General features: G+C 36.0%; 1 protein-coding gene across 2 annotated transcripts in view; it reads right to left on the bottom strand.

The window, feature by feature from the left end:
- mtx3 (metaxin 3) overlaps positions 1–19,719 on the bottom strand; it is a 29,276-nt gene extending 9,557 nt beyond the window's left edge. The window contains exons 1-8 of one of the 2 annotated variants that reach the window (XM_056458507.1): positions 19,609–19,719; positions 18,985–19,054; positions 18,779–18,855; positions 16,501–16,593; positions 16,225–16,407; positions 12,471–12,547; positions 10,518–10,690; positions 6,236–6,324 (exon numbers count right to left, since the gene is read on the bottom strand). In XM_056458507.1, the coding sequence (XP_056314482.1) occupies positions 6,236–6,324; positions 10,518–10,690; positions 12,471–12,547; positions 16,225–16,407; positions 16,501–16,593; positions 18,779–18,855; positions 18,985–19,054; positions 19,609–19,701 (855 nt within the window). In that variant the 5' untranslated portion in view covers positions 19,702–19,719. The remainder of the gene's footprint in view (positions 1–6,235; positions 6,325–10,517; positions 10,691–12,470; positions 12,548–16,224; positions 16,408–16,500; positions 16,594–18,778; positions 18,856–18,984; positions 19,055–19,608) is intronic. The other variant, XM_056458508.1, reaches the window with a different exon arrangement.
- Positions 19,720–24,209: the final 4,490 nt, after the last annotated feature.

Raw genomic sequence — 24,209 nt, forward strand, 5'->3', positions numbered from 1 at the left:
ATCTTAATTTGTTTTCAGGAGATGGACGAATGGCTCAGGGGTTTGGAATGAGTAATAACATAATTTAATTTTTGGATTGAACTAACCCTTTAAAGATTTTCTGAGCAACACTGCAAGCCTTTGCTGTTCCAGCATGAGCAATCCTGTGCAAAAGCAATTAGTATTGCATCCTAATACAAGTATAATTTATGTTATTCACCCACTGTTCTATTACGTATTTAAGAATAAATATTGCAGGCTAGCGTGTTCACTGAACAAAAAAAGAAGAAAAATGTGGACAAAATAACTATGCAATAATTGAATTGAAAAAACGCTGCCACTGTGGCAGCTTTAATTACAAAGTGAGCCTCCAATGAATGACAAAATAGCCTTAACAATTTGATACACTAGACAGCTGAGTGCATATGTGCATAATGTATCATGCACATTACGAGAAATGTACCACTAAATGACTAGGAAATATACAAGTATCCAACCATTTTTACAGAATGTAATCATTAATCACACTAATTTGTGCACATTTTCTAATATTTCTATCCAATATTTTCTAGTCTTTCAGGACTAGATTCGCAAAGTAGTGGACTCTGATGTGAGTGATGACGTTTATAGTCTAAGAAGTGCAAACATATTTTGCTAAATGAATAAACTCTATTATGAACAAAAGATTGGAGATACTTTTTATACTTTTATACGCATATTCCTTTATTTTTTCAGTGACATAAAATAGCAAATTACGCCTATAAAAATGCAGGCATGGCTTAACCTATAAAACTTTGTCATATCATGTCATAGTTGGGTTTTTTTAAATCTAGATTAATCTCACTGTAATCTTGAAATTATTATAGATTAATCTAGATTAAAATGGCTTATTTAAATTCTGCCTAAGGCATTCAGAATATGTGTGCTACCCAAATAATGACTAAAAGTAAGTCTTTGAGAACAGGTTTCTCAAGCCAGGTGGCGCATTAGACCAGGGGCTCATCTCCGGTTTCCAAAATGCATCACAAACTGCTTAAGAAACTGTTCTACTATGATAATTGGTGATAAAAATAAATTATGTTTATTAAGATATACTTGTGTTTACTAACTGATTATTCAGGTAAACATGAATTTTGAACTGTAGGCCTCCATAAGCTCCAAACAGTGATTTTTGATTACCTTAATTCGACTTAAGTCATAACTGAACTAAACAGAAATGGAATTAAGACGTGGAGTATGCATATATTAGTGGCATTATTGAAGTTAACGCCGCGATAAAACTATTAACGTAATGTACGACTTTTCAACATATTTTCCAACAAGATCTACATACACGGCTGTCAGTAAAGGACCACACACACATTGCGAAATGCAGAAGTTTTTTTCTTTCCATTCTTTCCATTAAATTCCATAACACTCTTACCAGACCTTATTATTTATTATTATACAGACCTCCTTATTTGCGTCTAATACCCCAGTTTGTCTCGGGGACATAAATGAAATGTTCATGAGTGAAGGTGAAACTGCTGAACTGCAGTTAAAGTCACCCAAAATTACAGGAAACTCTTACATGAAAGCCCTTCACGTAAACATCTTAATTGCTCTTTGCCAATAACTGGAATCTTTTCTGGGAGCGTCCTAGGCTTTTCCGCGCTGATGGGCTGCACCCCAGTCGAGCTGGAGCTGAACTCCTGTCGGACAACATCACCAGAATACTTCGCTCTATCTGACTAGTAAGTAAAAATTCACAAAACTCACAATTTAGCCACACAGACGCCTATTCGTCCCACATAAATAACAGTAATGCATACCTAACTAACCACATAGAGACTGTGTCTGTTCCTCGTATTATTAGATCAAGAAACAAACGTACTGTGTGCTCCAAAAATAATCTATTAAGAATTAAACCAGAAAAAACACGAAAAAGTGAAAATACAAATTTCATGAAGCTTGGTCTCCTAAACATCAGGTCACTAGCACCTAAAGCACTTATCATAAATGAAATAATAACAGATAACAATCTTAATGCACTCTGTCTTACTGAAACCTGGCTGAAACAAAATGACTATATTAGTTTAAATGAGGCAACTCCTCCAGGATTCTTATATAAACATGAGGCTCGTCAAACTGGTCGTGGTGGTGGAGTTGCGTCAATCTTTAGTGATATTCTTAATGTTAATCAGAGAAACGGACTTATGTTTAGCTCCTTTGAAGTACTAGCGCTTAATGTTGTCCTTCCAAACACTATGCAAAAACCTATGTTATCTCTCGCTCTAATCACCATATATAGACCTCCAGGACCCTATGTCAATTTTCTAAAAGAGTTTTCTGATTTTATCTCTGACTTACTAGTTAAAACTGATAAAATACTAATTGTAGGAGACTTTAACATCCACATAGATGACGCTAACGACACGTTAGGGCTCGCGTTTACGGACTTGCTGGTCTCACTAGGAATAAAGCAAAATGTTATTGGTCCAACTCATCGCCTAAAGCATACACTAGATCTAATTCTGTCTTATGGAATTGAGGTCACTGATGTAGACATTATACCACAAAGTGATGATATTACAGACCACTACCTCTTACTATATAAGCTGTGTTTACCTGAAATTAGCAGATCCGCTCCGATATATCGTCCTAGTAGAACTATTGTTCCATCCACTAAAGATGAATTTATAAATAACTTACCTGATCTTTCTCTACTTCGAAATGCACCCGCAAACGCAAATGACCTTGATGTAGTAACCAGCAGTATGGATGCCATCTTTACTAGCACTTTAAATACTGTGGCACCCATCAAACTAAAAAAGACTAGAGAGAATAAAACTACACCGTGGTATAATAGTCATACCCGCGCTCTCAAAACAGCAACCCGTGCCCTGGAACGTAAATGGAAAAAACTAATTTAGAAGTCTTTAGAATTGCATACAAAGACAGTATGTCCAGCTATAGGAGGGCTTTAAAATCTGCCAGGGCTGAGCACCTCCGCAAACTGATAGAAAATAATCAAAACAATCCTAGATTCTTATTTAACACCATCGCTAAATTAACAAATAATCGGTCATCTTTGGAACAAAACGTTCCACCGCAAATTAGTAGTGATGACTTCATGAATTTTTTCAGTGATAAAATAGAAGGCTTTAGACAGAAAATAGGAGATATTAAACTTTCTGCACCGCCTTATACTTCAGATCCAGTAAACACGCCTCTGAATCTAAATAACCTACAGTGCTTTAAAATCATAGAACAGGAAGAGTTAGACAAACGTATAAATAGCTCTAAACCAGCTACGTGCATATTGGACCCAATTCCAACAAAGTTACTGAAAGAATTGCTACCTGTTATAGGAGAACCTCTTCTTAACATTATCAACTCTTCTTTATCTTTAGGCCATGTTCCAAATCCCTACAAGTTAGCTGTTATTAAACCTATTATTAAGAAACCACAACTGGAACCCAGCAACTTAGCTAATTATAGGCCTATTTCAAACCTTCCATTTATATCTAAAATACTAGAAAAAGTTGTTTCTGCTCAATTATGCTCCTTTCTGCAGACCAACAATGTTTTTGAAGTGTTTCAGTCAGGTTTCAGAGCTCATCACAGTACAGAAACTGCATTAGTGAAAATAACCAACGATTTACTCTTAGCTGCTGACCAAGGGTGCATCTCGCTATTAGTTCTACTCGATCTTAGTGCGGCATTTGACACCATTGACCATGGTATCCTTATTAATCGCTTAAAGTCTACAGGTGTCCAAGGACAGGCCCTACAATGGTTTAAGTCATACTTATCTGACCGTTACCAGTTTGTAAATATAAATGGACAGCCTTCACAAATCAGCCCAGTAAAATACAGGGTGCCTCAAGGATCAGTTTTAGGCCCTTTACTGTTTACAATATACATGCTACCCCTGGGAGACATTATTAGAAGACATGGGATCAGCTTTCACTGCTATGCAGATGATACTCAATTATATATTTCAACTAAACCTGACGAGACGTCTAATCTGTCCAAGCTAACTGAGTGTATTAAAGATGTTAAAGACTGGATGACCAACAATTATCTTCTCTTAAACTCAGACAAAACAGAATTATTACTTATTGGGCCTAAATCCTGTACACAGCAGATCTCACAACTCGATCTACAATTAGAGGGATACAAAGTTAGCGTTAGTTCTACTATAAAAGATCTGGGTGTCATATTAGACAGCAATTTATCTTTTAAAAATCATATTTCCCATGTCACAAAAACTGCTTTCTTTCATCTGAGAAATATAGCTAAGTTACGAAGTATGCTATCCATCTCAGATGCAGAAAAGCTAGTCCATGCTTTTATGACTTCTAGGCTGGACTACTGTAATGCTCTGTTTGCTGGCTGCCCAGCATCCTCTATTAACAAACTTCAATTAGTACAAAATGCAGCTGCCAGAGTTCTAACCAGGTCTAGAAAATTTGATCACATCACCCCAATTTTATCCTCCTTACACTGGCTGCCTGTTAAGTTTCGTATTGAATTTAAAATATTGCTTCTTACATATAAAGCTCTAAATAATCTAGCTCCTGCTTATCTAACCAATCTTCTGTCTCGCTACAATCCAACTCGCTCTTTAAGATCTCAAAACTCAGGACTTCTGGTAGTACCTAGAATAGCAAAGTCGAGTAAAGGAGGTCGAGCCTTCTCATTTATAGCTCCTAAACTCTGGAATAGCCTTCCTGATAACGTCCGAGGCTCAGACACACTCTCCCAATTCAAAACTAGATTAAAGACCTATCTGTTCAGTAAAGCATACACTTAGTGCACCACTTAGGGGGCTTCCACACAGGTTATGCATCTTGCTGATATACACTGTGAACATCAGCTACGCTAATTATTTTCTTTATTCTCCATTTCCACCTGGGGATACTCTTCCCGAGGCCCTCAGACTATGCAGAGTCACTGATTCGATCCAAGACCAACGACGAGATGATCCCAAGGTTTCCATATCCTGGACCAGGCCGAATCCTGAGCAGCTACTGCGATGGTCATGGAAGAGTGGAGAACATGAGACTGTTTCCTATGACGCTCCAGAGACAGACGAGTCTTCGCTGAGGCCAGCTTCCAGCCTCCGCCACGGAGACTGCAGCTCTGCACAAGACGTTTGGCCAGCGGAGAAATTAAAATGGTCGTGCCCAACTGAGCCTGGTTTCTCTCAAGGTTTTTTTTCTTCACTTCCGCCTTTAGTGAAGTTTTTTTTCCCTCTCCGCTGTCGCCACTGGCTTGCATGGTTCAGGATCTGTAGAGCTGCGCATCGTTGGATTTGCTCTTCAATATTTGGACTCTCAGTAGTGATTATTAAACCACACTGAACTGAGCTAAACTGAACTGAACTTAAACACTACAAACTTAACTACACTGTTCCTATTTACTGTGACCTTTTATGTGAAGCTGCTTTGACACAATCTACATTGTATAAGCGCTATACAAATAAAGGTGAATTGAATTGAATTGAATTATATTATTGTCTATTAAGGCAAATAACTAGATTACAGATGTCCATTTAAACATAGTCAGTAGCGTCTTCGAAGTAAGTCAAAGAACTAGAAGGGCATCCTGCTGATTTGATTCAATTTGTCAGACGGTTCACCGTTTTGACTTTCATTCACCATCATTCATTTTAAAAAGCACCTGGTCCATTTTATTTGTATACGTTTTACTCGAACTCTACAGGAGCCTGATAGTTAGATGTGGAGCTAACATAAATCAGATTCACCCTAGTGAACTGCATCCATGTTAGCACGTCACGTTTGATGTGGTAATTTCACAGTAGGAATACACACAGGTTCGAAGACTCGTTCTCGCCACCTACAGTGCAACAACGCATTACATATGTAATGTAATTACATTAGTCTATTATGTTTATAGTAGTGGTGGGCCGTTATAGGCATTAATGCAAGACGCGAACGCTGATAATGGCCCACCACTACTATAAACATAATAAACTAATGTAATCACATTACATATGTAATGCGTTAATCCCAACACTGGTCATTTGGAATATAACTATTGAGTCTGCTTGGACTCTTTGTTGCCTTTTGGAGTAATTCAACATAAACAGTGAAGCAGATCCCATAATCCAGTATCACTATCTGACCTCCCTTTTGTGTCAGAATTTTGGAATACAACTCAATATACAGTATGGAAGTATCCACATACTTGACCATGTAATTTCTAGCTATATTAAATTCAGAAATGAATGAGCGGATCATGTGGAGACCTTTTCAATAAGGTTGGACTCTTTGTTAACAAGCTGTGTCAGTTTCTGGAGGTTTGCGTCAACAGGATCATGGGCAACCGTCGGTGAGCCTATAGCAAGAGGGCAGAGATAGAGAAAAGACGACAGGATGCTGATTGTGAAGAAAAGCAGATGTTTTTTTTTAACGCACATGGGAGAAAGGTTAGTAGAATCAGAGTGCAGCCAGAGAGACATAGCAGATCACTTAAAATAGCCACAAGGCCCAAGACCATGCTGCTATTAAACGTTCTTTTAGCATCTGCTATTTGAGCCAAATGTCTCAGTGTAAATGCAATGGAAAAGTGATGAATCATGAATGTCTGGTTAAATGATTTAATTCTGTACAGTGTGATTTAGCAGAAACAATTGAAGGTTGAAGAAAAAAAGAGCAGAGCGGAATCAATACTATGTTTATTGTCCCTGTTCCTACCTGGTATTAAGATGTGTTTTTGTCGATCTGTTCACAAAGTGGACAAAGTTATATTCCTGTTCACAACTTGTCACAATTGTGTTTCTTTTGCCCACTTTCAACCACTTTTCTGATGAATGAGGGTCTGCAGACAGGTATTGGGAGGCAGCGCTTGACATTAATCTTTTTGATTACAAGCCACAGCGGCTAGTAGATTTCCAACATTACTAGCCACTCGCCATTTTCACTAGCCACAATTTTGTTGATGGGAATATATATTTTATATGCATAAATTTGACTCTGGCATGATAAAATTACTTCCTTTAAACTTATTATTTCCTTGCCACAAATTTTTTAAAAATGTGTCAAAACAAGCTAGATATAGCTGTATACAGTACATACACTTTATTCAACAAAAATAATCTTAAAAAACAATTGACATTTAAAAAACTATTCTCATTTATCTAAAACTATACATTGTAGTTTGTCCAGACTAAAGGTCCCAGATTATCAGGCAACTATAGATAAATGGAGAGTTAATCTCCTATTAAAACAATGTTATTGTCAAGGATGATAATTAAACCATTTGAACAAAATTAATTGCAAGCCAAAGAATCAGGTGAAAAACATTCTGTCTGCGATAGTGAACAGATGATCACATGCACACGGTTAATGTTAGACCCAGTAATAACCTGTTCAAAGAATTATAAAAGCGAAAGCGGCAACAACTGCTTCTTACAAAAAATCTGGAGCTCTCTTGAAAGAAGCAGGACTGTTTTTTCCTGTCTATTTCAAAGAGAAATGATTGCATCAGTTGCATTTCCAGAGACAGTTGTTTTGCGCAAGGAAACCGGAGCATTTAAGCACTCGCGCTCTTCACATCAGCTGTGCCTTGCTCACAACGTCAGTGGGCGAGGATTGCCTGTCTCACCATGTGCCTTTTCATCCTCTCATTCGGTATTCACCTGCTTCCTTTTGCTTGTGCGAACAGTTATAAACCGCTCTAACTTCTCGATTCTGAGAGCACATTTGCACGCATATTGACAAAAGGGTCATAAACTAACATTCTAATCTTTAGGGATGAGGCAGCTCTGACAATTTAAACATTATTTTTGGCCAGCCAAAGTGGCTAGTGGGGGTGTCTGTGTTAATGTCAAGCCCTGCTGGCAGTTCTCTCTAATCTTTTAATTCTAACACAGCAAAAGCTGGCACAATTTTCATATTGTACAAAAACAAAAAAGTACCAAATTAATTAAATGATTTATAAATAGGCTACTAGTAGTTGACTAACAAAAATATAATATTTTTTTTCCCCAATCAACCTCTAATACACACTTTATTCTAGGGATGCACTGATCCTGATACTTCGATCGGATATCGGTTTGATACCGCATATTTTGCTGGATCTGGTATCGGCCAGCTGGTACCAACCCAAATCCGATCTTGCGGGTGCGCTATATTCTGTCTAATTTATAAGCCAACAAAAGCCACGAAGGTAGCCTATTAATAGACACTAGAAAGTGTTCTTGTAGGCCTACTATATCCTAAATGTTTTGAAGCCATTTTACAGTTTTATGTGAAGTACAGATGAATATTCATATTCAATATATGAAGTGGTTATAGTCATGTTCACTTCAGCGCTTCCCATCGCTGCGCCTGTCAATCATTCTCCATTCATGTTAGTCAGCAGATCACATTCACAAGAGGGTTATTGCCTGCTCTTCACACACAAAGTAGGCTTACCTGAAACTTTAAATGAGAAAAGGCTCAATAATACATTGGACAGATCCTCAACACACTAATTTATTCCCTTTGGGTTGCTGTTTTAGAAGTGTCCCTATACCGGAGGTCTGCATGCTGTGTATCTGTGAAGCAAGCACTTCATTCACGCACCGGTTGAACAGATGCGACATGTGCTGCTCCTTAAAATTTCTGTTCGCTCATCCTTCTGTCTTAATTTATTTTTCCGAGGGGAATCCTTAAAGTGCTGCGAATAGTTTGTAAAGCCTGGCTTATTGTGGTCAAAGTAGTTGATTAAATTAATAAAAGTGAAATTGACGGGCACATATGGACTGTCATTAACGGAAAATTATTTAACCTAAAATAGGCTACTCTGAAACTGTGAATATTTCACTGTCATTTTATCTATATTAAAATTTCATTTAACAGACTTGTTTGTCAGTTTGTGCGCTGAAGCATAAGCGGACCTTGTTTTGAACTTCACCTCAAATATTTTTGTTTATTTTGTAGATAACTGATCAACAAAATACACTAAAATAGCCAACAAATTATTCCAAACAAAAGTTTTTTCAAAAAGATAATTTTTCAGACATGCTTTCAGTTTCTCCGTCTCACTTGTGGCGAGTTTAGGCGAGGGAATGTTTAAGTAAAACTGGCCTCAGACGATTTAGTTTAGTCTGCATCAAAACCTGGAGGAAAATATCAGGCCTTTCTTAAAGGCTGGTTATTTTACGAACGATTAGGGTCAATAGTTGTAGCCTATTACAGATTGCAAAGAAAAATCTTAATATTAAAAAAGGAAACAAAAGCTGGACTACAACAGATCAACATCATAATGAATGCTCAAATAATGTAGCCTACAGTTTATAGCAGACATCATGTTTTTAGTTAGATTGTGTCGTCTGTCATATACAGTAGGCCTATAGGTCTGTTATTTTTACTAAAGAAGATATATTATTTGAATTTGTCACCAGAACTATAGAAATTATGTTAATAATAATAATAATATTAATAATATTAATAATAATAATAATAATAATAAAAAACGGCACAGTATCGGGATCGGATCAGTAGATACTCTAAATTTTGGTATCGGGATCAGATAAAAAAAAAATGGTATCGGTGCATCCCTACTTTATTCTGCTTTACAATTTTAACATGTAAATTTCCTTTATGTTTGTATTAAATTCATAAACAAATACTTTAACATCCGGAGTTTGAGGCATCCCCTAAATGTTGAGGCATCCACTATCACGTTATTAATGATAATACAGTCTCTTACTGCCCTGAGCATAAGGCAAAGTAGCACAAACTCGCACTAAATACTAGGCTTATGCTAGTTTTGTTGAATAAGCAAACAATGTAAATTAAATATGACAACAAGATGCTGCGGAGCTGGAAACTTGTATTGTTGTGGGCTAATTCAATGAGTCGTCCACAATGGAGATTCATGCACAAATGAATCACTCCCTCCTTTAGAATGATAAGTGAAAGTTGCAAGAGAGGGGACGTGTTTCAGGACAGGGATTAGATCAGATTTACCAGGGAGAGTGGATAACACATTTCCTTGCACACAAACATTCGCTCTTTGTCGGCAATACCCATATGGTCACTTATTTATCGATGTAGAAAAGTGATGAAAAATTTGAATTTTCGTAATTTTTTAAAATATTTGCATAATGACCACCAGGAATACTCCCAATCATAGATATATGCATATATGTGTATTTATCTCTGGCTCTGGATAGCCAGTCCTACACTGCACCTTGGTCTCACATTCATTTCAAAGGAACGCTCCCCTGTACTTAAATGGCAGCTCTATTGACGCATTCCTTCCAATAGACAACAATAGCGTAGGCGACATCTAATGTAAATATCTATGGCATTCGACCACATGTGCAACAGCAGTCTGGTTAAATGTATTTTCAACCACCTCTGGATGTGGTTGAAAGTGGACAAGCTGAAAACTTTCAACTACTGTTCACATCTGTACTTACTGTTGTCCACTTGTGACTGGATCAACTAAAACACATCTTAATACCAGGTGTCAGCAGGGCCTTTGTTTGCGTGCATGTTTTTAATATAGTGCTATAGCGGAAGCTTCTTACTACTTACAGTCTATTCTCTTCTCAGCAGTGGCGTCAGTGAAGTAGTTTTTAAGGATGGTGTTGCAGAACTGGCAGAGGTTATCGAGCTGGTTCAGGTGCTTCTGAAGCTGTCCACTGGGCAGAGGGGCTTTAATAAGAGGAGCGATATGGCCAAATACAAACGCATCCAGGCTTGTAGGCCTAGAAGATAGAAAACATGCTGAACTGCAGCCTGGCTAATCAAAATGATCCCATTTAAAGGCTTAGTTTTGTCATTTTATACCTATAAGACATATTTTGAATCAAATCTGAGAGATTTCTGTCCCTCAATTAAAAGTATGTTTACCCAGAGCTCTTGACGCTGGCTTGGTTAAAACCCAAACATGAGACATAATGACAATAGTAGCATCATTTGTGACACTAGACTACAAAACCAGTCTTAAATTGAACAGGGATATTTGTGGGAAATCAAAAATACATTGTATTAGCCCATTCAAGTTAAAAAAAAAATCATGTTAAATGAAAACTATTTTTACATTTCCTTCTGTAAATATATGCAAACTCAATTTTTGATTAGTATCTAGAATTCCTAAAAAACTTAATTTGGGCAATTTAAAGGCAATTTTCTTTATATATAGATTTTTTTTTTAAATCTCAGATTTTTCATATAGTTTCAAATAATTTCTGCCAAATGTTGTCTTATCATAACAAACCATACATTGACTGAAAGCTTCTTTACTCAGCTTTTAGATGATGTATAAATATATATTTTTTTACCCTTATGACTGGTTTTGTGGTCCAGAATCACATTTCACTATTTCTACAGTTTGACGTGAGCAGCACATCTAAACAACAGAGCTGTACTAGCCATACGTGCTTAGGGTTATTTATGGAAATTATCTTTTGGCGCTACACCCTCTAATATATTATCTAGAGCCAAAGGCACTTTATTTAAGTCCTTTCAGCTCTATGCACGTTGCTTTTTCCCCCTAACTTAAGACATCAAGCAGTACGAGAGCTGAAGGTGACAGCTACATTAACAATATTTTCTAGGGTTGCGCAATACATCTTATTGTATGTATCAGCATTGGCATTAAGATGCAAGTTCAGGCAGGATTTATTACAGGATAGTATATACTGTTGGGCTTGATTGATTTTTTTTTATTAAAAATTTCAGACATCACTGCTTTTGGGTCTAAAGACTCAATATGATCATTTAGTACTCTTTCCAAAGTACTGTTGCTCTCCAGATGGAAATTTATAAATTTATAAATAGACCTCTGCTGGGAAGGAAATATAGAGCCTGAGCCTCTTGGAAATTTTACTGAATACCCATAAAATTTTATTTGGACAAACACACTATTGAAAAAATAAATATTGATGTCTTTACAAATGGTTTAAAGTATCAGAGTTAACAGACTTTAGATTGAGGTACGGAAATCTCTGATTTAATAATAATAATAATAGAAAAATCTTTGTGTTCCAAAGTCAAAAGTCTTATGAGTTTGGAACGACAAAAGAATGAACACTTTCTGCTTTCTTTATGTTCATCAAAGCTTAGTTTATATTTGATGAATCAACACATAAAAACTCTTAAAATAAGACTTTTTAATCATTTTAAATAACTGACTCCTATATTAATTTGCTTTGCATAAAATTAAACTTAGGATGGGATAGCTGAATTTTCAGGATACAATAAATACATTCTGAAGAACACAATTACTTCTGGAGTCCATTTACTTCCAATAAATGAATGAGAACATTAAATATAATTAAATTAATTTAAAAAAAAAGCATAAAATATTAATAAAATATCTTCTTTCGTGGTCCATGAGAGACATACAGAAATAAAAAGGTTTAAAAGTTTGGAAGAGCATGAGAATGAGTTAATCACAAAGGAAGCTCCTTTTATGGTGAACTATCCCAAATTTATCTAGAGTGATTAATTTTATTGGATAAAAAAAAAATTAGAATAACTCACGAGTCTCCAAAGAAGAAGTTGAAGTTTCCAAGTCTGTGAGAGAGCAGATTCAGGCACTCTTTGGCTTCACTGTAGATCTAAAAGAATTTCTATTACTAACCATACAGTTTTTATAGATGTTATTATGAGGAATGGATGGCATACTGCAAATACAATAGCACAATTTTCTAAATCCTGTGGCTTCTCCACTTCACCTCAGGCAGACTTGCTCATAAGGGAAGTCAATCTTCCTGAGAGTTAAACTTTTTTTCCATCTTACAAAGCAGAACCACAGACTTTTCAATTTCATCATTGAAATAAGACATACATTCAATGAAATCCATGAAACATAATGGCCTCAGTTTCTAAAGTAAGAATTACAATTTACACTCACCGGTCACTTTATTAGGTCCAACTGCTTGTTAACCCAAATTTCTAATTAGCCAATCACATGGAAGCAGCTCAATGTATTTAGGCATGTAGACGTGGTCAAGACGACCTGCTGCAGTTCAAACTGAGCATCAGAATGAGGAAGAAAGGTGAACATGGCATGGTTTTTGTCTGAGTATTTCAGAAACTCAAATAACCACTCGTTACAACCGAGGTATGCAGACACAACACGTCCAACCTTGAGGCGGATGAGCTACAGCAGCAGTAGACCACACCGGGTGCCACTCCTGTCAGCTAAGAACAGGAAACTGAGGCTACAATTCACACAGGTTCACCAAAATTGGACAATAGAAGATTGGAAAAACATTGTCTGTTCTGATGAGTCTCGAATTCTGCCGCCACATTCGGATGGTAGGGTCAGAATATGGTGTCAACAACATGAAAGTATGGATCCATCTTGCCCTGTATCAATGGTTCATGCTGGTGGTGGTGGTGTAATGGTGTGGGGAATATTTTCTTGGCACACTTTGGGCCCATTAGTACCAATTGAACATTGTGTCAATGTCACAGCCTAAACCTGAGTATTGTTGCTGACCATGTCCAATGCCTTTATTACTTCAGTGTACCCATCTTCTGATGGCTTTTCCAGCAGGCTAACGTACCATGTCATAAAACGCGAATCATCTCAGACTGGTTTCTTAAACATGACAATGAGTTCACTGTAGTCAAATGGCCTCCACAATCACCTGGGCCCGGTTTTTCAAAAGTAATCCACTAGGATTTTGGATAACGGATTGGATCAAATCTTGAAAATGGGTTTTTCAAAAAAAAAAAAAAAACAGATTACATAATTGGATTAGATCACGTAATCCAATCTTGGTTTTGATCCGGATCAAACCTTTAGTTTGGGTTATTTAGACCTTTTTTGTAGGATTTGGATCACTTTGAGCCAAAAAATCTGGATTAAACTGATCCCATAAGAAGGGTGGATTCAGCATCGATTTCATGCCCAAAATGTAATGAAAACTTAAAAAATGCATCAAATAATACAAAATTTGGATCATTTAGTAACTTACAAGATATCCTATTTATTCATAAGGTTTTAATTGTATTTGTTCATCCGTCAGGCTACAGTGATTAGGTAGGCTTTAACATATTCAGCCTTTCAGTATAGACCTATAGCAAAGTAGAAAAAGTTTGGCCTCATAAAATCCCCCAAACAGCTGTCAAAATTAACCAAAAACAATCAATTTTATTCTGTCACTAATTGATATATATATATATATATATATATATATATATATATATATATATATATATATATATATATATATATATATATATATATATATATATATATATATATATATTATTTTTTCATCTCAATGGAAAATATTTTTGTTTTTAGAATATTTATTAGTGATGCATGCAATGATTATAGAATAACCAAAAAAAAGTGCAAAGAATGACAATCACAGATTTTTTTAAATCACTTTCAACAATTGCAAATAGAGACAGAAAGGGCAGAAGCACAGCTTCGTCTGGCAGAGGAACAACTGACTCTGACCAAACTGCAGTAAACCAAGGTCAGACTTGATATCCGCCTCCTAAAGGCTACGCTCAGACAAGCTGGTCTCTCCACATCAGATGAGGAAGTCTGAAATTTTTGTGGAGTTTTTGACATTAAGTCTTTTTTTAATTCAATACATCTATATTTGAAACTTGTTAGAAATATCCTCAGTGTACAGTGTTAAATCCGGATCAATTTTATCTGGATTAAACCTGGAAAAGCTGAGCCCAGGTCTCAATTCATCAGAGCACCATTGGGATGAGGTGGAATAGGAGATTTGCATCATGGATGTGCAGCCAACAAATCCGCAGCAACTGCGTGATGCTATCATGTCAATATGGAGCAAAATCTCTGAGGAATATTTCCAGTATCTTGTTGAATCTATGCCACGAAGGCAAAATGTGGTCGAAGTAAGGTGTACCTAATAAAGTGACCAGAGAGTGTACAAATAAAATCATTTGAGTAACTTAACATAAATAAACATTTCTAATCATTTCAATTACTTAATTTAGGCAAATTAGGTTTACACTTCCATGTAGGCTAGCAGATTTAAAGGATTACTTAAACTAAAAATTAAAATACTGTTGTTAATTACTTGCCCTTATGTCAATCTAGTCCCTTGAAAACAAATTAGGTATTTTAAATAAAATTCAAGAGCTTAAGCATAAACAGCAACAGTCCCTATGCACCAAATAATAACTTTTGAGCTAAACCTGAATGTTGTGGATGCACTTTGCAGAAAAACTGAACCCAATACTGAAAATACGCTTTCATAATTATTTGATAATTTATTAAATAATATAAAGTAATTTTGTAAGATTCAATTACTTAAATTATACTGATTTAAAAAACACAGAAGCCCTAAAATAAACCACATTTTATTGACAGTAACGTGAAATCAAACAGAAAATATACAGTGGCCAAAATTCTTAGAGCAAGCAATAGAGGTTTATTTTAAAGGTTTCAGTTATTTTGAATTGGCCTTTACAATACTCATATCTACAAAGTAATCCTTTTTCTCTATAAAGCACAAAATAAAGCCATCATAAGGTCATTTACTGTGGGTCATTTTACATACTAAAACAAGCTTGGAATATTCAGGCTGTCTAAAGAGGATGAGAGAGCTCTTGAATTTTATTTAAAATATCGTAATTTGCGTTCAGAACATGAACAAAGGTCTCAGGGTACTGGAACAACATGAGGGTGAGCAATTAATAAAATAATTACAAATTTTATGTGAACTAACCCTTCAACATGAGCACAGTTTACACTCGTTCAGCTATTTAGTATTAATCAGTATATCTGGAGAACTACTCCAGCTCAAACTGAACAACTACTTTAATAAAGTTTATTGTTTTTCTATGTAACATATGGAGTGGGCAAGTGAAAAAACAATTTAAATACTGATCTCAGATCTGGCATTAGAACAATTATTGCTCATTGAGTGAAGCTGCAATCATTAACATTAAACATAGCTGCTACTCTTCATTGTGCTTCTGTTGTAACCTCAAAACCTGAAACTCTTCAAAATCTTGAAAACAGATTAAGATGAAACTCTGAGAAATCTTTCTCTGTAATTAAAAAAACTTAATATTACAATTAATTCAAATAGACATTCAAATACACATTCAGCAGACAGTTATTTACACCAACAAACATAATTATTAAGTTTATTAAAATTAAATAAATATATAATTATTTAATAAATGGTCAGTTAGTTTCAAGAATTGTGTTCTTTCAGCTCATTTTAACAAAGTAATATGAACAAGCAACAAAGATAATTTTTAGTGCATAATCGGGTCTGTTTTTTCATACCTTTCCTTCTACTTCTGTAATATTCAGCAACGGCGACTCTGCTTTGGTCAGTAGGATACGAGACAGAGCCAAGCTGGCCTGTCGACCCGGTACAAAGAAGTTCAAAGGGAACGGAGAATGTGACGTGAACCAGGGCCGCGTTAGATTAGCATAGTTCTCCGCGTCCACCCAGAATGTGTGCAGCTAAATAACAACAATACAAATCACCTCTTTATTCATGAAGTCAGCAAAATGAGCATCAGTAATAATACTTCTCAAGCAGTATGTGAATCTCACCAGTGCCGGCCGCAGCTTTTCCACCAGCAGTGCGATGTAAGCCATTGTGTCGGCTCCTTGCTTAGCTGTTAACTCAAAGTCTGCATTGAATCTCTGTGCGCATAAGGAGAGACACATAATCTATTGCCCCTTTACTATAAAACTCACAGAGCATAATCACTAGGGCTGCACAATATCACAATGTGCACATTCGCAATAGTCAGATCGCAAGATGTGCAACATTGAGTTGATATGTTGGGATTATTATTAATGAGCAGCTCCACAGAACACATGAGATTTGTGGAGTCACTGGAGAGTTTTTCCACAACGGAGTGAAAGTTTAATATATGAATATATGACTGTCACGCTGTCACAAACTCTTGTTCTTCCCATGCCTTGATATCAGGCTATGATGTGGATGAGAACATGTGGCCAAATGCAGAAGATTGCTTTGTTTTTTGCTTTTTTTATTATAATTGAGGTGCTTGTTCTATTTGTATATCTTGCAGCTATGTCCTTTTGCAAATAAAGTCTGTACTGCTGCAATTCTGTGTCTGTATTATTTTTTTTTTACTTAAACTGTACATTTTGTAAAGCTCTGAGATGGTCTTTCATTATTGTATTGAATTTCTGCAGCAAGAGAAACAAAATGCATGAATTTACTAAACCCAACAAAACAAAAATGTAGAGAGGTTTCAAATATAAAAACAGACCTGGCATTAAATAACACAGTTTCTGTAATTTCAGCTGATGATAGTGTATTTTTAGTCAATGTGTTATCATTGACTAGATGTTCCTGTTGGAGGAGAACATGTGTTAGTGTTTGAATAATTATTTGATTTTAAAACATATTTGCAGTGTTTTGTTAGACATGGTGTATTGTGTTAGTTCGTTATTGTATTTTGAAAATCAGTTTTGGGGTTTAGTTTACAATGTGCGATTTTGAACATGAAATTAACCATTTTGCCAATTGTGTGTTTTAGGTATGTTGGTGTGTTAAGAGTTTAGGAAACTCTGTATGTTGGTTAAATTTGTTGAAAAAACTGTCATAGCCATTGTAAAAACTGTAATAAATCCTTTCCAAATAGAGCTATTTAAGCCATCTGATGAAACTGAATTGAAATCACAATATATGTCCCATAAAAACATGTGGCAATGTCAGAATGCAGCCCTAATAGTAACCCTCTATCAGTCACATCATACTTGTAATAATCAACACTTATCATAATACTTAAGGTTGCCTCTCCGATCTTACCACTGCCCTAATTACCTAAGTTTTTGATTGACTATGTATACATTTGTTTGTTTCATTATTACCTTCATTAAATAATTATGTAACAAATATCTCTGAGATATAGATATTTATCTTTAGTGTTAGAGATTATTATTATTCTCATCAGTTCATCACTTCTTGCCTTATTTCACAAATATTGCATGATTTAATAAGCATGCCTTATTATTCATTGGTTTATATTTATACACAACCGGTCACAAGTTTGGGGTCAGTAGGATTTTTTAATGTTTTAAAATAAGCTTCTCCTGCTCACCGAGGCTGCATTTATTTAATCAAAAATACAGTACATATTGTAAAAATGTTATTGCATTATAAAATAACTGTTCAAAACTAGTTTATCATTTAATTTAATGATTTAATTCCAGTGATTTTAGTGATGAATTTTCAGCTTCATTACTCCAGTCTTCAGAGTCACATGATCTTTCAGAAATCACTCTAATATTAATTATTATTGTTCTGTTATTATTATTAATATTATTATTATTAATGGTAATAGTAATAAAAGCAAGAACGACTGGAGTAATAATTTCATTTGAAACTACATGCAATAAGTAATAAATAAATATTTAATAAATATGTATTTAACATTTTACATTTAATAAATGCCGCCTTGATGAACAGAATTATTTTATTAAAATTTTTTAAGAAAATTAATATTTAAAATAAAAAAAACTGACCCCAAACTTTTGACTGGTAGTGTATATTATTCTCTCATTTTATGTTATTTATTTATTTATTTATTTATTTATTTATCATTCATTCATTTATTTTTTACTGCTGGGCTGTATTATTTATTTACTAACATTTTATATAGTGTATACCACTTTATGGTAAAGCAGTAAAATAAGACATTGCATCTGGTTGATCCAAGCAAATAACTTTGTTTGCATATAAATTATTGAAATCATAGTGATTCATCCATAATACTGACTAACAAACACTAAAAATATTAACAAAAATACACACAAAAGGCAGCCCATATCTGTAATTGCCATGACTTTCTACCTGTTTTCGTAAAAAGTTCAGTATCTGCGTTGGCTCTGTGACTGTGGTTCCCTCATAGTGTATTTGTGGTACAGATGCTGTGGAGAAAAACATTACAGCTGCAGCTCAACCACGAAAAAAGTTTTCCCATTATTACATACACAATGTTACACAAATGTTTGCGGCTACTTTATCCACTTTCATTAAATTAAACAATCCGTTCTGACCTGTAATAGTCCTCCACGTCCAGTCAACAGACTTCACTGTCAGTTCTGCACCTGCAAATTTTGCATATGCCTAAAAAAACATTAAACACACAAGGTGAGTGATTTAGGGCCAAGATAGGCACTAGGCACGTACTTTTAAAACGCAATGAATAGGACTTTTATTATGTGTTTTTGCAAAGGTTATGAGGACGCAGGCTTTCAGGCAACTGTAAAAATAAACAAACTACAAAAGCTGATCTTTAACACGGAACACAATCGCTGTGAACAACCTATAATCTAAATTAAAAGCGTTTGAAAAGAGCCTATACATTTCCTATGACCTTTAAGAAATAAAAAACAGCTGTGGGACAAATATCAACTAACCATTTAACGTATATTATAACTAATAACTAGTCAAAGCAAAGCAATGTAATTAAGTCGTGCTATTTTCATTATCATAAAATATAGTGTAACAGAAAGCTTTCGCTGACAGCTGAAATAGAGGATAAACAGCCAGACTTTTATTTGTCAAAATGACTCGAAAACCAGAACGCGTCTCTCCAAACATGCATGGACATTTTTTGTTTTTATTCTACGCCATGGATATGCATTTATTAAAAACGTTAGAGTGAGTCGTGTGTTTACCAGTACGACGAGGGAGTCTGTTTGCACGGACGGCAGACCCCAGTCTCCTCCCCAGCAGAGCAGCTCGATGGGTTCCGCCATGTTTGTTTTCATGCCCGAGACACATGAACAGCAGCATATAATACCATCCTATGGAGGATCTGAGGTGAACTTTTATCTAGAATTTTTTTTTCTGAGAGGGGAAAGCGAAACAGTTGGTTTTCTTACAATAAAAATAAATAAATAACTCAAAGACAATTTATTTTTAGAAGACATACAGAATGACGGATGGATGGATGCCTTTTTATGAAATTATTTTTATTTGTTTTGAAAACGTGATCCATCATTCAACTAAACTTCTAATAAATGTGATGATGAACTAATTTTGGAAATAAAATAAGAGTAAATAATACATAATAAATAAATTAGATTTGTAATAAATAAGTAGTAAATATTGTTCACGTTTACTCAGTGAATATATATATATATATATATATATATATATATATATATATATATATATATATATATATATATATATATATATATATATATATATATATATACACACACACACACTCAAAGTTGAAGTCAGAATTATTAGCTCCCATGAATTATTAGCCCCTCTGTTTATTTTTTCCCCAATTTCTGTTTAACGGAGAGATTTTTTCAACACATTTCTAAACATAATAGTTCTAAACATAATAATTTCTAATAGCTGATTTATTTTTATCTTTGCCATGATGACAGTATATAATATTTGACTAGATATTTTTCAAGACACTTCTATACAGCTTAAAGTGACATTTAAAGGCTTAACTAGGTTAATTAGGTTAACTACAGGTTAGGGTAATTAGGCATGTTATTGTATAATGATGGTTTGTTCTGCAGACTATCGAAAAAATATATAGCTTAAAGTGGCTAATAATATTGACCTTAAAATAGTTCTTAAAAAATTAAAAACTGCTTTTAATCTAGTCAAAATAAAACAAATAAACATCAGACATGCTGTGAAATATTCCTGGCTCTGTTAAACATCATTTGAGAAATATTTAAAAAAGAAAAAAAATTAAGGGTGGCTAATAATTCTGACTTCAACTATATATATATATATATATATATATATATATATATATATATATATATATATATATATATATATATATATATACACACCCACCATTGGTAGAGAGGCATCACATGGATAATGATCAATCTTCTAAAATGGTCCTGCTTAATCTAGCTGAGTAGGTTCCACACGGCTTCACAACTCTTGTCAGAGATGGCAAATTACTGTATGTCTTTCGCATGAGAGAGTAGGTCTCTCCTCAGTGGTGTTGGCTGTATTAAATCGGAGAAACATATCTGGTTCCTCTACAATGGTGCCACTAGGAGGAGTGATTAACTTGTTTCACAGACATTGCCTCTTTAGAGCACATTGGCTCAATGTTTAGTCTTGCATATGGACTGCTTTCAGTGAGTGAAGTCTGTGTTGTGCTCACAGAAGAAGTCATCACGCCATTCTGTAGTGTGTAATCTAAGGCCTCCCTTGTGGTTGTCAAAAGATGTCACCGTCATGTTGTCTGACTGGTCTAAGATATGTAGAGTCCTCGTTAGGTGGAAAGGAAGATTTTAAGGACTCAGGAAACTGCCATCAATTTGAGTTAACCTAGGCTGGTTAGCTGGTTTTAGCTGGTCGTCCAGCCTGGTTTTAGAGGGGTTTTGGCCATTTCCCGGCTGGTTTCCAGCCATTTCCAGACTGGTCTTAGCTGGTCAGGCTAGGAGATGACCAGCTAAAACCAGTTAGACCAGCCTAGCCAGGCTCAGAGCCCAGCCAAAACCAGTTATGTCCAGCTTAAACCAGGCTGGTTTTAGCTGGATTTAGCTGGTCATTTTCCAGCCTGACCAGCTAAGACCAGGCTGGAAATGGCTGGAAACCAGCCTGCAAATGGCCAAAACCCCTCTTAAACCAGGCTGGTCAACCAGCTAAAACCAACCAACCAGCCCAGGCTGGTTTAAGCTGGATATTTCAGCAGGGCACTCAGAGGTGTTGCTAGAAGAGGAGGGGTTAGATTTCACGGGGGGTTCAAGCCAAGAACAGACCCCTACCTCTTTCTTTGTCCAACATCTCAGGAGGACTTCAGCAGCCCTGAATCCACCTATCACCAGGGCCCTTGACTTATGTTGAGGCAGAGACTGAATTTTCTGCTGCTTTGCTGTTTTGGCGGGCTTCTGGAAGCTTCAGCTGTGCGCTTCAGCTGTGCGCTAAAGCTAAATGCTTCTGGTCATATGCACCAAAAGAGGTGAAGCTTCTCACAACGGATGAGGCATTCACGTGCATTTAAGACTGGGGGACTCAAATAGGGCAGAGAATGGAGGACATGCAGCCGCTGAGCCAGTGTAAGGCCATTTGCTTGCATTACAGGTGCACTGATAAACTCTTTTGTTTCTCAGCAGAAAGGACAGCAATAGGAAAGCAGAACTGTGACTGCCTTCAGGGAAAGGGAATGACTTGCAAGTGTAGATCGGAGATGCTTATGTTCTTGCAGTTAGAGAATTAAGCATAAATGAGAATAGTCTCTCTGTGGAACTGGCTAAGACAGGAGACACACTTGGTGTTCTTGCCTATCATCATCATTGTGCAGACCGGCACTGCACAAGGAACATTTGCGGTGTGACATTTGAAACAATGCCACTGGAAATAGGAATTCTGCTGAGGAAATTTGTTCTAAAAAATGTTCTTTTTTTAAGGCCAGATGGCCACAGGAGAGAAATCCATTGGGGGACTTTTCAAGCTAAACTAAAGTGACTTCGTATCTGAGTTTCACGTCAAGTTATGACTTGTAGAAGGAGAATAATGTAGGTGTGATAGGCCTGCTTATATTGAACCTGGTCCCGCCTCTCCTGGTAGGCAAAAGCACCATTGGTTTGTGCAGTTACACAAATGTGAACAAATCAGGTTTTAGTATTTTGAGGTTTGAAGTTTTCCCCATGGGCGATGCAGTGGCTGTGTAGGTAGTGCTGTCTCCTCACAACAAGAAGGTCGCTGGTTCAAGCCTCGGCTGGGTCAGTTGGCATTTCTGTGTGGAGTTTGCATGTTCTCCCTGCGTTCGTGTGTGTTTCCTCCGGTTTCCCCCACAGTTCAAAGACATGCGGTACAGGTGAATTGGGAAGGCTAAATTGTGCGTAGTGTATGAGTGTGAGTAAGTGTGTATGGATGTTTCCCAGAGATGGGTTGCGGCGGGAAGGGCATCTGCTGCGTAAAACATGTGCTGGATAACTTGGCGGTTCATTCCGCTGTGGCGACCCCAGATTAATAAAGGGACTAAGCCGAAAAGAAAATGAATAAAAAGTTTTCCCCTTATGCTTTAACACAAAGGTAGTGAACTTTTGAAAGGGCACACTGTCAACATCTTGTCTTTCCTCTGGCATAAACTCTTCTAAAATCCACATTTGCTCAATGCAGTTTGTCATATCAGCAGCAGCATTAATTGTTGATTATTTAGCATCTTTAATACATTGGGCCAGTAACAATGATATTAAAAATAATAATTTCAGCTGATACTGATATCACTTATATCATGCAACCATTGATTTGCATGCCAACAAAATGCATGCAGTAAATGTTGTCAATAGTTTGTTGTTCACAATGCCAGTTATTGTAATTGTCTGTCCTAAAGTGAACAAATTTATGTTAAAGTAACTTTTTTGGGGGAGCAATGGGGGCTATGCATCACATAACAATTCTGCCAGTAATGGTAGACAAAATAATCTAGTATTCAAATGAATTGTGGCAAGTCCAAAGTGCTTAAAGCAGAGGTGTGTGTCCAAACTCTGTCCTAGAGGGCCGCTGTCCTGCAAAGTTTAGTTTCAATCAGACACACCAGAGCTAATCAAGCTCTTACTAAGCTTTCTAGAAACATTCTTGCAGCTGTGTTGAGGCAAGTTGGAGCTAAAATCTGCAGGACACTCGCCCTCCAGGACCAAGTTTGGACATCCCTGGCCTAAAGTGTCTATTAAATTTTGTGGGCAGTTGTTGACTTGGTTATATTTGGCAGATCACCATTGATAAGATGTTGGTGAAGTCCACTAACCAGTTGTCATAACTAGAATACCAATTTGGTGTTTTCTTGTTTAACTGCTGTATAAAACAAGTACACATGCTTGCAGTTTTATTTGAGAGTGCAGGGTACAATAAACAGGCAGTTGTAGAGCTAATGTGCTAAATGCTTTCATAGTTTAACTGATTTTCCATAACTCATCTGTCGTAACACTTAAACAGGCAAGACTCAGCAGGGACATGTCAAGCCAGATTATTCCTGTAATGTTTTTTTTTTTTTTTTTTTTTTTTTTGGCAGGACAGTTTGTTTGGTTAAATGCAAACAGATTGTTAAAGTATGGCATGAATATCTGTGTGCAAATCCACAGTTGCATCTCTCATTAAAAATAATACCTAATGTAACAAAAGCCAGAACATATGCATCATTTACCATCATTACCAAAAACTCTAGGAAAGTTTTGATCTCCAGTAATTTGTGACTTCATTGTGGTAAAAGCACAGATGCTTTCTGGAGGAGGTGCTTGGTCACACCTTATATAAAGAGAGACATCTGAAAAGCGTA

Source organism: Danio aesculapii, chromosome 5 (genome assembly GCF_903798145.1).
Source record: "Danio aesculapii chromosome 5, fDanAes4.1, whole genome shotgun sequence".
Taxonomy (NCBI): Eukaryota; Metazoa; Chordata; class Actinopteri; order Cypriniformes; family Danionidae; genus Danio; species Danio aesculapii.